Source organism: Arvicola amphibius, chromosome 4, assembly GCF_903992535.2.
Source record: "Arvicola amphibius chromosome 4, mArvAmp1.2, whole genome shotgun sequence".
In the NCBI taxonomy this organism is placed as follows: Eukaryota; Metazoa; Chordata; class Mammalia; order Rodentia; family Cricetidae; genus Arvicola; species Arvicola amphibius.
The window spans coordinates 21,716,671-21,734,924 of NC_052050.1; the positions used below are offsets into that span (position 1 = coordinate 21,716,671).

At 42.3% G+C, this 18,254-nt stretch overlaps 1 protein-coding gene across 1 annotated transcript; it reads right to left on the reverse strand.

Moving 5' to 3' along the window:
- Nucleotides 1-3,403: 3,403 nt before the first annotated feature.
- Nucleotides 3,404-3,814, reverse strand: LOC119811804 (keratin-associated protein 9-1-like). Its single transcript, XM_038325862.1, has one exon. The coding sequence runs from the start codon at nt 3,812-3,814 to the stop codon at nt 3,404-3,406; it is 411 nt and encodes a 136-aa protein (XP_038181790.1).
- Between the last annotated feature and the right edge of the window lie 14,440 nt (nt 3,815-18,254).

The window sequence follows — 18,254 nt, forward strand, 5'->3', positions numbered from 1 at the left end:
TAGTTGAGCACATGTCCTTGTGGTATGATTGAGCATCCTTTGGATATATACTCAAAAATGGTGAGCAATATTGTTTCCTAATTTTCTGAGAAATCGCCACACTAACATTTCAAAGCGGCTGTACCAGCTTATACTCCCACCAGCAATGCAGGAGTGTTCCCTTTACCCCATAACCTCTCCAGCATAAGTTGTTATCAGTGTTTTTGATCTTGGCCATTCTTACAGACATAAGATGGAATCTCAGAGTTGTTTTGATTTGCATTTCTGATGAGCATTTTCTTAAGTGTCTTTCAGCCATTTTAGACTCCTCTGTTGAGAGTTCTCAGTTTAGGTCTGTACTCCAGGTTTTTTTATTGGATTGTTTGTTTTTTTGATGACCAATTTGTTGAGTTCTTTGCATATTTTGGAGATCAGACCTCTGTCTGATGTGGCCTTGATGAAGATCTTTTCTCATTCTGTAGGCTGTCATTTTGTCTTGTTGACCATGTCCTTTGCTTTATAGAAGCTTTTCAGTTTTAGGAGGTTCCATTATTAATTGTTTCTCTCAGTGTCTCTGCTACTGGGGCTTTATTTTTGAAGTGGTCTCAGTGCTCCTAGGCTTTGCTCAGCTCTTGTAGAGTTTGCTGTCTCTGGTCTGCTCTGGCCTAGGTTGTCAGTTCAGACCTGTTTCTGCAAACATGCCTGGTCTGGATCCATTCCTGCAGATGTCCCTGGCTTGGGGTTGGTCCTGCATAGGTCTCTGGATCTAATCTACTCTCTCTTTGGTCCCTGATGGGTGGGACCAGACCAGAAGAGGACCTGGCTTAGGCCTACTCCCTCAGAGGTCCCATACCCATGCCTAGACCTGCAAAGGTTTCTGGTTCCTACTTACTCTCTCAGAGGTCCCAGACTCACACCCAGATACACAGGGGTCCTGGCTCATGGCTAGTTCCTTGGAGGTCCTAGACTCACTCCCAGACCCACAGGGGTCCTGGCTCAGGTCTACTCCCTTGAAGGTCCCAGATTCATGCATGGACCCTCAGTGGTCTCTGTCTCTGGACCACTTGCTCAGTGGTTTCTTCCCTGTACCTGCTCCTCTGGAGTTCACTGTCTCAGGTCTGCTCTGGCCCAGGTCACTGGCTCAGTCCTGCCTAGGCAAATGTCCCTGGTCTGGATCTATTCTGCTCCAGTAGAGCTCACCATCTCAGGCCTGCTCTGGCCTAGGTCACTGGCCCAGTCCTTCTTCTGCAAATAACCCTGGTCTGGATCCACTCCTGCCCCTGTGGAGTTCACTGTCCCAGGCCTGTTCTGACCCAGGTAGCTGGCTCAGTTATGCTTTTTTGGACTTTGCTGCCTCAGACTTGCTCTGGCTTAGGTCACTGGCTCAGTCTTGCTCCTGTCTTGTTCACATCTTGATGCATGACTTAGTATGCATACCTGACACCAAACCCAAAGTAGACTGACAAGAAAACATCCTATTAAGCCTGAAGGAAATTTGCTTTTTTTCTAGAGTTAAAAAGATGAAGGGAAAAGTGACGAGTAAATCAGTTCCCATCCAAACAGAGAATAAGTTCATTGTGAAGATAAATGGAGAAAAAGAGTTTAAACAATGAGTAGAGTTTTGAACTTTTGTTGTTGTTTTTCTATAATTAATTATCACTCATCTACTTTTTAAAATCAAACTCAGTGGAATAACAAAATTAATTATTTTGAGGTTTTTATTTAAATTTAATGGCCATTGAAACTATTTAATGTTGCTTACATGTGCATGAGAGTGGTACCATACATGAGTAGTGCCTCAGAACCCTCATCCCTAAAGAGATCCAACTTTCCCTTTTTCCAAGATCTGCCCCAAATCAAACCATCAAAAATGCCAGCAAGGTGGGGGAGGTGTTCATGGGATTTAATCTAAAGGGAAGGTTCAAGTTGATCCAACTGTGAACTTAGTAAGTAGTGTGTTCTATCTTGTGTAGCTTGTCCACCTGAACATAGTACACACACTGAGAATCTATATCCAGTTCCTTGAGATTAAGCTTAGTCTTTGCATTTTTAAGCCTGAATGGCAGAAATGCACTGTTCTGTTTAGATCATTGACATCTGGTTTATCTCCACTATTTGACACAGACACATCAAACAGTGTCACCTTTGTATCTCCAGTCAGTTTCATTTGCATCCATTTGAAGCTCTTGAATTGAATGCTTTTGTGGCCTTTCTTGGTCAAGAGAGTGGCAAACTATTTTCACAGGTCACCCCAGGTCAGTTACAGAAAGAGCTGAAGTAGCAGCACTTCTATGTTTATGCCGATCCTACTAACAATAGTCAAAGATGTACAAGCAACCCAAACACCCATCAAATATAAATGGATGAAAATGCACAACAGAAACACCAGTGCTGTGCAGTTCCACTCCAATGAGGCTTCTGAAAGTCAGATTCAGGGAAAAGAAGAACAGGGTCATTCTTTTCAGGGTATGGGTTAAGAGAGGTGGGAGCTATCAACTATTGTCTGTTTACTTCTAATAATCCCATGCATCTGGTGGATGGCATTGGGTCTAGCTTTTTTTGGGGTGTGTGTGTGTGTGTGTGTGTGTGTGTGTGTGTGTGTGTATGGTACAGTACTGTTGTCTGAGCCAAACATTCAGCTGTGGTCCTTTGTTATCATTCCAGCAGGACTTGGTTACTGTTTACAACCCTCACAGAGAGGTTGGGAGGGTCAGGAGTTCCCACTTGAGATTCCAGCTATATCCTACCACCAGTTTCATGCTCCTGTAAGCAGTCCTTCATCCGTGCTCTGTAAGGAAGCCCAGTAAACTCATTGGCCCCTTCGAATAAACTTTCTTGCAATCCTTCTTTGGTTGGTTGGTGGGACTTTAGGAGGAATAGATGCTTTGTCTCCTCTGGGAAGGAATTTTAACAATATTGTCTGTGTGTGTGTGTGTGTGTGTTAAAGAGAGAGAGATTTTATTATATTGCACAATAAAGTCTTTTGAGCATGTGGATATACTACCAGTGATTTACTAAAGTATAATGATGACAGACAATGTGCAACGAATAACAGTCCAGGATTTATTAAGTTTCCATACATTTTTGATAATTTTATTTAAAGTGTCTTTCTCAGTTATTCAGAGGGAAAGATGAAGATCCAGGCTCAGAAGAGAAGCTGCGGGCTGGGCTCCATACACAGAGAAAAGGAGAGTGAGTGGACTTGCATTCCATCAAGACGGCTGATAGGATTACAAAGTGGTCATAGCCTCAGAGGATGGTGGGAGCTTCTGCTCACATGGAGAGACTGGTGTGACACAAGGACAGTTGTCTGGGCATTGTTCAGTTGGAAAGTTAAAGAGCAGTAGGCCTGGCAGCAGCTGAACTCACAGCAGCAGGACTAGAGGGCCCGGGTGTTCTCATGAGTTGGTTTCCATCAGGTGGTCTAGCAGCAGGTGTTTTCACAGCAGCAGGGCTCACAGCAGCAGGACTCACAGCAGCAGGGTTCACAGCAGCAGGGCTGGCAGCAGCAGGGCTCACAGCAGCAGGGCTGGCAGTAGCAGATTTCACAACAGCTGGGTTGGCAGCAGGGTGTGCAGCAACAGCTGGTCACACAGGTTGGCTTACAGCAGGTGGTCTCACAGCAGCTGGGCTGACAGCAGGGTGAACAGCAGCAGCTGGTCACAGAGGTTGGCTTACAGCAGGTGGTCTTGCAGCAGGTGGTTTCATAGCAGGTTGGGCAGCAGCAGGACTCACAGCAGCAGGGCTGGCAGCAGCTGCTCACACAGCTTGGTCTCCAGCAGGTGGTTCTGCAGCAGGAAGGCTGGCAGCAAGGGGAGCAGCAGGAGTTGGTCATGGTGTCAGCAGTGGTTTGAGGTTCCTGATAACAGGTGAGTTTTCTACAATATGAAGAGTTCTTGCATTCTGGGCCTTTTATATGTCAGGTCTTCAAGGTGTGAACCAATCAGTAAGACTTTTCCTTGATGTTGTTTGCACTGTTTTCTGCATTTGCTTTATGTTTTATGAGGAAGTGCTTCTCAATGCTATGTGCATCATTGGAAAGTTTAATCTGATTCTTCCAAAATAACTCACAAGAACCATTTCAACAAAGGAAGGTATGGCACTACCAGCCTCACCATATCCTTGGTCATCCTCTGGTCATGTGGCAGCCCTTGCTGTCTTGGGAAAGCGAAAGTCTCTCTCTCTCTCCCTGGCAATCCTTTTTGGCAGATTTTCTTTGGTCTGCCACCTCATAAAACACAAAATAGAGAACTTAATAGTAATTATGAGAGCTTGACTTTAGCTTAGGCTCGTTTCTAACAAGCTCTTACAACTTAAATTCACCCATTTCTATTTATCTATATGCTGTCACACGGCTCAGGAATTTTTCCTCCCCTCCCACATGTCCTGCTTCCGCTGGGTCAGACTGGCAACATTGCCTTTCTTACCTGATTCATCTCTGTCCCCAGAGGTCCTGCCTAACCTCTTCTGACTAGCTACTGGCCATTCCGATCTTTATATACCAAGCGCCATGACACATCTTCACACAGTCTAAATGAGTATTCCGTAGCAGTCCTCAGCTATGAAGTAACTGCACAGTGGTGCTGTGTTCACAGTGATGGACTGTTGTGTTTGCCCTTTGACACTCAAAATCCTCACTTCAGTTTAGCCCAGTTATCTCTTTCTTTACCAGCTCCTCCACACCAGTGTCTTCTTAAAGAGACTTGGGAGAAAGATATCTGGATTAATGTGTTCCAAATCTGGGATCACTGCATGGCAGATGTGGAAGAGGAAATGCATTATAGTGGGAAGATATCAAAGTGTGTGTGTGTGTGTGTGTGTGTGTTTATATGTGTGTGTGTATTTGAGTGTGTGTGTGTGTGTGTGTGTGTGTGTGTGTGTGTGTGTGTAGGTCCTGATTTCCCCTTTCCTGAGGGGATCACCAGGAGGAACATGTTGAGATTTCTGCATCTAACAATGCAACGGAGGCAAGCCTGAGTAAGCAGGGAACTGCTGATACACTGCTTATTCAATACACTTAGTTCAGTGTTCTTTCCCTGTCTTTTTGTCTTTCTCTCTCCTTTTTTGGTCCTTTCTTTATTCTCTCCCTCTTTTGCTTTTCTTTGGGGGGGGGGCAATGATGCATTTAAGATAAGTTGAAAGGTGCATAATGATGTAAATATATTAATTTTCATTTATAACATTTGTAAGGTCTATATACATTCAGAAAGGGAATAAATAGTGTTATGACGGTGAGGGTATCACAAAATAAAAGTGTCTGTCGTGTTATTAATCAGGTAAGAAACAAAAATTCATTCTTTTTTATGTCATACTTTTATTCGTGTTTGAGAAGAGATGATCGCTCTGTATCAATTTAACTTTCAGCTCTTGGTATCACCTTTGGATTCTTTGCCCCTTTGCAAATAAATATTGTAATGGGTTTCTCCTCTTGGCTTACAATTGTGAAATCTGTCCCTGTAATGATCTATTGTTTCTTCTTTTCATTGAGCAGTATTCTCCCCATGAATCAATTTGACGATATTTATGTGTGGGTTTTCTTGCTAGAAAAATGCAGCTTGTTCAAAGGTTGAGTAAATTAAAATGAATGATGTGATGAAAAACCTTCTATGGCACTTTCTGAAAGTAGATAAGAACATTTCTGTTCGGTGTGTAACTATGTGGATAATTGATTATATGATTCCTCTCTGAAATGTTCATTTCTTTGTATAATTTTAGAACACATATCATGCACAACTATAGAATTTACATGCTAAATAATATTGTAATAGAATGATCTGGTTTCTAAGCAAAAGAAAGAGAATGATTTCAGGATACAAAGCCCTCCACACCCTCTCAGCATATTTATAAAAAAGTAATTTCTAAATGGGTCAAATGACAAATGTCTGAACTTCCGTTGTCTAGATTATTCTTAGATACTTAACTTCTCTGCTAGTATATGCGTTCTAATTAAAATCTTCACATCTACCACTCTGAAGTGTAGAAAAGATTAATTTTTATTAGAATATATTATTTTTTCAGAATAAAATACTAGATTGTGACATCTTTTTCCCTGTGCATAGCACACTCTGGTCACACTCACCTCAGCATAATGCCCTCTGTACACTCACTGTAGTCTCCCTTGGGTCTATTTTTCTCCCATGTTAATCTTATGTCATTTTTTTCTTCTAATTTCCATAAGCAATACTTGCCATTCAGAATCTCTTTTATTTCACCTATATGGTAACTACATTTTAAATTCTTTTTAAATTTATTTTTATTTTTTATTGCTTTATAAATAATACCATTCAAAATTTTCACTTCCTCCCTGGCTCCCATTTGAAGTCCCTTCCCCCTCCATCCAGGCTTAGGAAGGTATGCATACAAATAGACTAGGATCCCAAAAAGCCAGTACATGCAGTAGAGACAAATCCCATTACCATTATCATTGGCTTCTCAGTCTGCTCCAATTGTCAGCCACATTCAGAGTTTGATCCCATGCTAGTTCAGTCCCAGTCCAGCTGGCTTTGGTGAGTTCCCATTAGATCAGGCACACTGTCTCAGTGGGTGGACCAACCCCTCGTGGTCCTGACTTACTTGCTCATATTCTCCCTCCTTCTGCTCTTCAACTGGACCTTGGGAGCTCAGTCCAGTGCTTCCATGTGGTATCTGTCTCCATCTGTCGCTGGACGAAGGTTCTAAGGTGATATTCAAGATAGTCATCAGTCTGACTATGGGACAAGGCCAGTTCAGGCACCCTCTCCTCCACTGCCCAGGGTCCTAGCTGAGGATACCTGGGAACCCCTCTAGAGCCAAGCCTCTTGCCAACCCAAAAATGACTCCCTTAATTAAGATATCTTCTTCCCTGCTCCCATATCCTCCTTTCCTCCATTTCAACCATCCCACTCCCCCAAGCTCTCCCCAACCCTCCCCTTCTCCCTTCTCTTTTACCCTCTCCCCTTCCCCTCATCCCACTCCCACCCCTATGCTCCCAACTTTTACCTGACGATCTTGTCTGCTTCCAATTTCCAGGAGGATCTATATATGTTTTTCTTTGGGTTCACCTTATTACTTAGGTTATCTAGGATCATGAACTATAGGCTTACTGTCTTTTGTTTATCGCTAGAATCCACTAATGAGTGAGTACATACCATATTTGTATTTTTTGGGTCTGGGTTATCTCACTCAGGATAGTGTTTTCTATTTCCATCCATTTGCATGCAAAATTCAAGATGTCATTGTCTTTTTACCGCTGAGTAGTACTCTAATGTATAGATGTGCCACACTTTCTTTATCCATTCTTCCATTGAGGGGCATCTAGGTTGTTTCCAGGTTCTGGCAATTACAAATAATGCTGTTATGAACATAGTTGAACAAATGCTTTTGTAGTATGATTGGGCATCTCTTGGGTTTGAAAATCAAATAATTAGGTTCTTTAATGCTGAATGATTTCCATCATTTCTATATTACAAATTTACCTTTTCATTAAATTCATTAATGGACTCTTGGTCTGATCTTACAAGCTGACTAATATAATGGTCCCCTTGTGGCCATGGTGGCAAATATTTCTCCATTGTATATCGACTTTTATTTTTTAGGCACATACTGATGAGTAATGTGTCTGGATCACGCAGCAGTTTTATTTTTAGCCTTTTGAGCACACTTCAAACTGATTTCCGTAAGTATTATGCCATTGTGCATTCTCATTAACACTGAAAAGAGTTCTTTTTTTATTCTTATATCCTAAGCATTTATTGTTTATTTCCCTGATGGCTGCCTTCCTGAGTAGCGTGAGATGGAATTTTATAGGTAGTTTGGATTTCCATTTCCTAGATGTCTACTTATATTATTTCTATTTCATGAATTTATTGTACATTTACCTTTTTGTAATATTCAGACCATTGGCCAACTTGTGGACTGGGTTACTTTTAAGTTTGTTGTTAACTTTTAAAACCATTGTATATTATGTATATGAATCCCCTGGTTCTTTTGTTGTAAAGCAAAAGAAATAGTCAATAAGACAAAATGACAGCCTACAGAACCAGAAAAGATCTTAACCAACCCTTACATCAAAAGTAGAGGTTTGATCTCCAAAATATTCAAAGAACTCAAAAAATTGGCCATCAAAAGAAAAAAAAATCCAATATAAAATGAAATACAGACCTAAAAAGAGCACTCTGAGCAGAGGAATCTAAAATGGCTGAAAGACACTTAAGGAAAAGTTCAACATCCTTAGCCATCAGAGAAATACAAATCGAAACAACTCTGAGATTCCATCTTACACCTTAAGAATGACCAAGAACAAAAACACCTATGACAACTTATGCTGGAGAGGTTGTGGGGTAAAGGGAACACTCCTGCATTGCTGGTGGGAGTGCAAACTGGTACAACCCCTTTGGATATCAGTATGGCGATTTCTCCGAAAATTAGAAAATAACCTTCTTCAGGACTCAGCAATACCACTTTTGGGTATATATCCAAAGGATGCTCAATTGTACATAAGGACATGTGCTCAACTATGTTCAGAGCTGTTGGGGGGTGGGGAGCTGCTTATTCGTCCCGGATGCCCAGAACCAAAATAACCACACAGAAACTATATTAATTAAATCACTGCTTGGCCCATTAGCTCTAACTTCTTATTGGCTAACTCCTATATCTTAATTTAACCCATCTCCATAAATCTGTGCATCACCACAAGGTCATGGCCTACCAGCAACATTTCAGCATGTTTATCTCTGGTGGTGGCTCCATGTCAGCTCCCCTCGACTCTACCCTTCTTTCCAGCATTCAATTTAGTTTTCCCTACCTACCTAAGTTCTGCCGTAGGAAGAGGCAAAGGCAATTTCTTTATTCATTAACTCGTAAAAGCAACACATAGACAGAAGGATCTCCCACACCACAGAGCAGCATTGTTTGTCATAGCCAGAACCTGGAAACAACCTAAATGCCCCTCAACTAAAGAATGGATAAGAAAAATGTGATACATTTACACAATGGAGTACTACACAGCAGAAAAAAATAATGACATCTTGAAATTTGCAGGCAAACGGGTAGATCTAGAAAACATCATATTGAGTGAGGTCACCCAGACCCAGAAAGACAATTATCATATGTACTCACTCATGAGTGGTTTTTAAACATAAAGCAAAGGAAACCAGCCTTTCAAACAAATCACAATCCCAGAGAACCTAGACAACAATGAGAACCCTAAGAGAGACATACATGGATCTAATCTACATGGGAAATAGAAAAAGACAAGATCTCCTGAGTAAATTGGGAGCATCAGGACCTTGAGAGAGGGCTGAAGGGGAGGGGAGAAGAAGAGAGGGAAGCAGAGAAAAATGTGTAGCTCAATAAAATCAAATACATAAATAAGAATTTGTGCAGTTTCTGTACATACTCTTGCTATTGGCTTATACTTATATTCTACTGCAGTCTGGTAGGATACAAAGGTTGTCTCCTTTCTTGTACTTGTTCAGGTTTGCTTTGTGATTTATAATGTATTAAATTTTGGGAAAGATTGCAAAGTGCTGATGAAAACAATGTATATTCCTTATGTTTGGGGTGGAATATTCTGTAACTATCTTTAAGTCCAATTGACATATGGTTAAATTTAACCCTAAAGTTTCCTTGCTGATGTTTTATGGGATAAACTATGATATTGTGGTAAAATATGAGAATGAGGCCCCAAACTCTCCCAATTGTTATTGTATTTGGAACATTTCTCTTCAACCTGGACTGAGATAAGGTCCCTACTGTTTCCACTCTTGTTACATATTGTGCTTAGTCTGTCAAAGCAACAAGACAAGAGACAGATATCAAAGGGAAAACAAATGAGAGGAGGAAGCAAAATTATGTCTGTTCATGGGTTATAGGATTCTATAATTAATTAAAAGGTTTTACAGGCCCTACCAGAAAACTTTTATATTTACCAAGCACATTTATCTTTTAAGATATAAAACCAACATAAAAAAGAAAAGTAGTGTACATAACATTAATGAACCCACTGTGAAGGGGGTAAGGAAAACCTTTCCATTTATGATAGCTCCCCACACACAAAGCTCTTATCAATGAACTTCACCAAGGGTGTGAAAGACCAGTGCAACGAAAACTTTAACATGCTTATAAACAAAATTAAATAAGATATCAAATGATGCACAAACCTTCCATGAAGAAAACACAACAGGACATGGTCACTGGCAATAAGATTCTGAACAGATCTCAGCTGGGAGGTGGTGGCGCACGCCTTTAATCCCAGCACTCAGGAGAGGCAGAGGCAGGCGGATCTTTGTGAGTTTGAGGCCAACCTGGTCTACATGAGCTAGTTCCAGGACAGGCTCCAAAGCTGCAGAGAAACCCTGTCTCAAAGCAGCAGCAGCAGCAGCAACAACAACAACAAAAGGATTCGGAACAGATCTCAATAGCTCAGATAATAACAGCAAGAAATAGCAGATGTAACTGCATCAAATTAAATAACTTCTTTACAAATAAGCAGCAATTAACACAGTAAAAGACAACCAACAGAATGGAAAAGCATGAAGAATATGTCCCTGATCTGGATTCACTCCTGTGGAGTTCACTGTCCCAGGCCTGCTCTAGCCTAGGTCACTGGCTCAAACCTGCTCCCTCCCTCCCTCCTTCCCTCCCTCCCTCCCTCCTTCCCTCCCTCCCTCCCTCCCTCCCTCCCTCCCTCCCTTCCTTCATTCTTTACCTTTTTCTCACTCACCCATACTCTTAGCAGTCAGCCTTCATCTGCCTAATGCTGGGATACTCTTTTTCTTGCCGCTTATCCATCAAAGTCCTTGTAATTTTTTTCATACATGCCACACTATATGTAACTGACACCAAACTCAGTGTTGACTGACAAGAAAACATCACATTAAGCTGTGAAGGAAGTTTGCTCTTTTTTTTCTCTCATTTTTTTATTAAAAATTTCCATCTCCTCCCCTCCTCCTCTCTCTTCCCTCCCCTCCCTTCCACCCATACCCCCACTCCCTCCCTCTCCAAGCCAAAGAGCCATCAGGGTTCCCTTCACTACGTTAAGTCCAAGGTCCTCCCAGCTCCCCCTAAGTCCAGGAAGGTGAGCAACCAAACTGACAAGGCTCACAGTGAGCCCATCCATGCTGTAGAGTTCAAGCTCATTGCCGTTGTCCTTGATCCAAAGAAAGAATGAGGTCATGTGAAGATAAAAGAGAAAAAGGAGTTTAGACAGTGAGTAGGGGGGGGGGGTTGTAATTTTGATGTTTTTCTACATAATAATTATCAATCATTTATTTTTTTCCATCATAAAACTCAGTGGAATAAAAATTACTGATTAGCTAGGTTTTTTTTCTTTAATACTCATTGAGACTATTTATTATTGCTCCCATATGCACAAGTATGGGACCATGTAATGGAGCATGAGTAGTGCCTCAGAGCCCTCATCCCTGAAGAAAACTGATTTTCTCCCCCTGCCCCGCCCCGAGACCTGCCTGAAAGCAAACCAGCCAAAATGACAGCACAGATGGGGGAGGAGTTTCATGGGATTTACTCTTAATGGAGGGTGTCAAGTTCATCAACTGAAATTTGTTCACCGGAATATAGTCAATGAGCTGAGAGTCTACATCTCAAGCCTTGACTTTAACATTTGTCTTTACATTTTTTAAGCCTGAAAGCAGGTATCTTAACTGCTCTGTTTAGACCATTGACATCGGGTCCATTTCCCCTTGATGTAGACATGTTTACCAGTATCACCTTTGTACCACCAGTGAGTTTCATGGGTGTCCATTTGAAGCTCTTGAGTTGCATGTTTTGGTGGGTTTTCTTGCTCAAGAGAGTATCAAACTATTTTCACAGGCCACATCTGGTCATTTACAGTAAGAGCTGAAATAATAGCACTGCTATGTTTATGCCGATCCTACTAACAATAGTCAAGATGTGCAAGCAACCCAAACACCTACTAACTGTAAAAGGATGAAAATGCGTAGCAGAAAGACCAGTGCTGTGTGATTCTACTCAAGTGACGTTTCTTAAGGTAATAGTCAGGGAAGAAAAGAGTAGGAAGTTTCTTTCCAGGGTATGGGGTAAGTGCCGTGGGGATCTGGTAATCTTTGGCTGTTAACTTCCTATTATCACAGAGATCTGATGGATGGTATTTGGTCTAGTGTGTGTGTGTGTGTGTGTGTGTTATGGTACAATACTGTCCTCTGAACCAAACAACCACCATCTTGGAGCATTCATCGGTGGCCCTTTGTAAGAGATTATCCCAGTTGGTCTTGGCTACTGTTCACATTCCTCATCGAAAGGTGGGAGAGTCAGGTATAGCATGAACAATAAAAACCCAGAGACAGATATTGGGGTTCAACTGAAAGGTCTGAGAAGCAAAGCTGCCAACCACTAGAGAGCTCTTGCTTCTAAGAAATCTTCAGGCTGAAAAGAGAGCAATTTCCCATCTCATCCCACTAATATATATTCCCCTCTAGTGCTGGTGTTAATGGTGTATACCACCATTGCCTGGCCTCTATGGGTAACTTGAGTGGCTGCTGGGATTAAAAGTGTGTGCCATCACTGCCTGGCATGTACATCTAGCTTTGCACTCTGTTCTTCAGGGAAGATTTATTTGTTAGATCATAAACAAAATATCACCACAGAGAGGAGTGCCTCGCCTGAGTAGCTAATTTCTACCACCAGTTGTATACAACTCTGCTCTAACTGTGTGTGGTCTGGGGAAGGGGCTAGAGTATCTAGAATACTAGAGGTGGGGCTCCTACTCTGTAGCTATAGGAAAGCCCTCATTCCTGTTGGGTAAAGGCATTCCAGTGTAGTCCTTACAGGGAGATACACGCACACTGCTGTAAGGAGTCCCTCACCTGTGCTCTATAAGGAAGCCCAAAGAATGCACTGAGTCCTCAGAGTCAAATCTTAGGGAATCCTGTTTTGGTGTCTTGGTGGGACCTTATTAGGAATAGGTGCTTTTTGTATCTCCTCAGGGAAGGAATTTTAACAACATTGTGTATGTATGCGTGCATGTTTAAGAAAGATAGAAAGAGATAAATTATATATTGTACAATAAAAAGTCTTTTGAGCATGTGGATCTACCATCAAGTGATTTCTCCAAGTGTAATAATGACAGACAACATGGGATGAATAATAGTCCAGAATTTATTAATTTTCCATACATTTTTGATAATTTTATTTAAAGTGTCTTTCTCAGTCATTCAGAGGGGAAGATGAAGATCTGGGCTCAGAAGAGAAGCTGCAGACTGGGCTCCATACAGAGAGAAAGGAGAGTGAGAGTGAGTGGACTTGCATCCATCAAGGTGACTGATAGGATTCCTAAGTGGTCATAGCCTCAGAGGACGATGGGAGCTTCTGCCCACATGGCAAGACTGGTGAGACACAAGGACAGTTGTCTGGGCATTGTTCAGTTGGAAAGTTGATGAGCAGTAGGCCTGGCAGCAGCTGGACTCCCAGCAGCTGAACTAGAGGGCCCAGGTGGTCTCATGCATTGGTTTACATCTGGTGGTCTAACAGCAGCTGGTTTCACAGCAGGATGGGCAGCAGCAGGGCTGGCAGCAGCAGGGCTGGCAGCAGCAGGGCTCACAGCAGCAGGGCTGGCAGCAGCAGGGCTGGCAGCAGCAGGACTCACAGCAACTGGGCTGGCAGCAGGGTGTGCAGCAACAGCTGGTCACACAGGTTGGCTTACAGCAGGTGGTCTTGCAGCAGGTGGTCTCACAGCAGCTGGGCTGGCAGCAGGGTGGACAGCAGCAGCTAGTCACACAGGTTGGCTTACAGCAGGTGGTCTTGCAGCAGGTGGTCTCACAGCAGCTGGGCTTGCAGCAGGGTGGACAGCAGCAGCTGGTCACACAGGTTGGCTTACAGCAGGTGGTCTTGCAGCAGGTGGTTTCACAGCAGCTGGGCTGGCAGTAGGGTGGACAGCAACAGCTGGTCACACAGGTTGGCTTACAGCAGGTGGTCTTGCAGCAGGTGGTCTCACAGCAGCTAGGCTTGCAGCAGGGTGGACAGCAGCAGCTGGTCACACAGGTTGGCTTACAACAGGTGGTCTTGCAGCAGGTGGTTTCACAGCAGCTGGGCTTGCAGCAGGGTGGACAGTAGCAGCTGGTCACACAGGTTGGCTTACAGCAGGTGGTCTTGCAGCAGGTTGTCTCACAGCAGCTGGGCTTGCAGCAGGGTGGACAGCAGCAGCTGGTCACACAGGTTGGCTTACAGCAGGTGGTCTTGCAGCAGGTGGTTTCACAGCAGCTGGGCTTGCAGCAGGGTGGACAGCAGCAGCTGGTCACACAGGTTGGCTTACAACAGGTGGTCTTATAACAGGTGGTTTCACAGCAGCTGGGCTTGCAGCAGGGTGTGCAGCAGCAGCTGGTCACATAAGTTGGCTTACAACAGGTGGTCTTGCAACATGTGGTTTTACAGCAGCAGGGCTGGCAGCAGCTGGTCACACAGGTTGGCTTAAAGCAGCTGGTCGTGCAGCAGGAAGGCTGGCAGCAAGGAGAGCAGCAGGAGTTGGACATGGTGTCAGGAGTGATTGGACAGTTCCTGTCAACAGGTGAGTTTTTTACAATACAGTGAGTCTTGCATTCTGAACCTTTTATATGTCAGGCCTTCAAGGCCTGAACCAATCAGCGGACTTTTCCTTGATGTTGTTTACACCATTTTCTATAGTTACTTTATGTTTCATAAGGAAGTGCTTCTCAATGCTATGCAACATTGGAAAGTTTAATCTGATTCTTCTTCCTGATTAACTCATAGGAACACGCTCAATAAAGGGAAGGGCATGACCCAAGCAGTTTCACTGTACCCTTGCTCATCATCTGGTCCTCTTGTCGCCCTTGCTCTCTTTGGTGAGTTAGAGTGTCTGTCTACATCGTGTCTGTCCTTTTTAGGCAGGCTTTTCTTTGTACCACCATCTCACAAGAAAATTACATAGAGACTAGTTATTAATTATGAAAGCTTGACCTTACCTTAGGCTTGTTTATAACTAGATCTTATAACCTTTCCCCATTACTCTACATGCTGTCACGCTCTTTTCCTTCTTCTCCTGCATGTTCAGCTTCCTCAGCATCTTGAAGGTGACACTTACTTTCTTCTTCCCTGAGACATCTCTGTCCCCAGAGGTATTGTCTAACCTTTTCCTGTTTTGCTATTGGCCATTCAGATCTTTATTCAACCAACCACAGTTGACACATATTTACATAGTGTAAAGGAATATCCCATGACAATGCTTAGCTTATGAAGTATCTACACAATGGTGCTATGTTCACAGTGATGGGCCAGATGGGTCTCTTCTTAAAACACACCAAACCCTCACTTCAGATTTGCCTACATATCTCTTCCTCTACCAGCTCTTCCACCCGTGTATCTCAGAGGCACTTGTGGTAAAGATATATGATCTGCATTTCTCTGATGACTAAGGATGTTGGATGTTTCCTTAAGTGTCTTTTAGCCATTTTAGATCCCTCTGTTGAGAGTTCACTGTTTAGGTCTGCACTCCATTATTATTAGAGTATTTGTTTTTTTGATGATCAATTTCTTGAGTTCTTTGTATATTTTGCAGATCAGACCTTGTCTGATGTGGGGCTAGTGAAGATCTTTTCCCATATGGTAGGCTTTCGTTTTGTCTTGTTGACCACGTACTTTGCTTTACAGAAGCTTGAGAAATGCAAATCAAAACAACTTTGAGATTTCATGTTATACTTGTAGGAATGGTCAAGATAAAAAACAGCGATGACCATTTATGCTAAAGAAGTTGTGGGGAAAAGGGAACACTCCTGCATTGCTGGTGGGAATGCAAGCTGGTACAGCCCTTTTGGATGTCCATGTGGTGATTTCTCAGAAAATTAGGAAACAACCTTCTTCAAGACCCAGAAATACCAAAAGGTATATATCCAAAGGGTGCTCAATTGTGCCACAAGGGCACGAGCTCAACTATGTTCATGGCAGCATTTTTTTTTTTTTGTCATAGAGATAGCCAGAACCTGGAAACAACCTAATTGCTCCTCGACTGAAGAATAGATAAGGAAAATGTGGTACATTTACACAATGGAGTACTACACAGCAGAAAAAAAATAATATCTTGAATTTTGCAGGCAAATGGATAGAGCTAGAAAACATGGTTTTGAGTGAGGTAACCCAGATACAGAAAGACAATTATCACATGTACTCACTCCTAAGTGGTTTTTAAACATAAAGCAAAGAAAACCAGCCCACACATCACAATCCCAGAGAACCTAGACAACCTACTTGGGAAGTAAAAGTAAATTGGGAGCATGGGAACCTTGGGAGAGAGTTAAAGGGGAGGGGAGCAGAGAAAAATGTATAGCTCAATAAAAATCAATTAAAAATCATTTGGAATCTTAAACGTTTTGAAAGGAACGAATAACGTTACAATGGATAGGCATCTCAAATCAGGTAAGAAATAAAAATTCATCCCTTGTTTCTGTGACACCCTCTTATTCTTTTTCAAGAAGAGACAATCGCTCTGTATCAACTTTACTTTTCAGCCGATTTTGCCATTTCATTGCCCCTTTGCAAATGAAAATTATAATTGACTTTTTGATTCATCTTATGATTGTGGAAGCCTTCACTGTAACTTTGTATTCTTTCTTTTTCTCATTGGTCTGTTATCTCCCTATGAATGAATTTGACACAATCTCCGTGTCAATTTTCTTTCTAAAAAAATGCAGGATTTTTGAAGCTTAAGTAAATTAAAATTACTGATGTGTTAAAAGCTTTATATGGCTCTTTTGGAAAGTAGACACAAACATTTCCTTTGGATGCATAACTATGTGGATATATGATTGTACAATTTCTTTTTAAAATGTTCCTTTATATATATTTTTAATTAATCAATTAAGTTTTTAATCTTATTCTACATCACATCCACAGTTCTCCCTCCTAACCCTCTTCCCACGTCACCTCCCCTCCCCCCAAACCCACCTTCCATCTGTTCCTTCCAAGGGGCAAGGATTCTGATGGGGCATCAACCAAGTCTGGCACATTAAATTGGGGCAGGACCATGTTCATCCATTCAGCATTAAACTTGAGCATGGAATCCCACCATAGGGGATTGGGCTCCAACAAGCCATATCATGCTTCAAGGATAAATCCCAGTCCTAAGGGTCCCTTAGAAAGTCCAAGCTACACCACTACCTCCCACATATGGAGGGCCTAGTTTGGTCCCAAGGAGGCTCCACAACTGTCAGTATAGAGTTTATGATTTTTCATGAGCTTGTTTCAATTGTCTCTGTAGATTTCTGCATCATGATCTTCACCTCCCATGCTCATATATTCCCTCCTCCCTCTCTTTGACTGGATTCCCAAAGCTCAGCCTGGTGCTTGATTGTGGATCTCTGTATCTGGTTTTATCAGTTATTGGATGAAGGCTCTATGATGATAGTTGGGCTATTCACCTATATTATTACTGGGGAAGGCCAATTTGGGTACCCCGTTCACTACAGCTAGGAGTGTTATCTGGAGTCATCCTTGTGGATTCTTGGGAATTTCCCTAGTACCAAGTTTCTCCCTAACCTCTTAGTGTCTCTATCAAGATCTCTCTTTCATTACTGTCCCACTCCATCCCTCCCCCACTTAACCATCTGGTTTCCTCATGTTCTAATACCCCCTTTCCTCCCATTTACTGCCCCCACCCCCAGTTTCCCCAGAAGGTCTCATCTATTTCCCCTTCTCAGGGCAATATATGTGTCCCTCTTAGGGTCCTCCTTGTTACCTAGCTTCATTAAAGCTTCAGATTGTAGTCTGGTTATCCTTTGCTTTACATCTAATATCCACTTATGAGTGTATACATACTGTGTTTGTCTTTCTGAGTCTGGGTAACATACTCTGGATGGTTTTTTTCTAGTTTCACCCATTTGCCTGCAAATTTCATGATGTTATTGTTTTTGCAAGTGAGTAATACTCCATTGTGTAAATGTACCACATTTTCTTTATTTATTCTTTGGTTGATGGGCATCTAGGTTGTTTTCAGGTTCTGGCTATTATGAATAATGCGGCTATGAACATGGTTGAGGAAGTGTCATTGAGGTGTGATTGTGTACCCTTTGGGTATATTCCCAAGAGTGATATTTCTGGGAAATTTTCTTGAGGTAGATTGATTCCCAGTTTTCTGAGAAACCACCATTCTGGTTTCCAAAGTGGCTGTACAAGTTTGCACTCCCACTAGCAGTGGAGGAATGTTTCCCTGACTCTACAACCTCTCCAACATAAGCTGTCCTCATTATTTTTGACTTTAACCATTCTGAGAGGTTAAGATGGTATCTCAGAGTTGTTTTGATTTGTGTTCT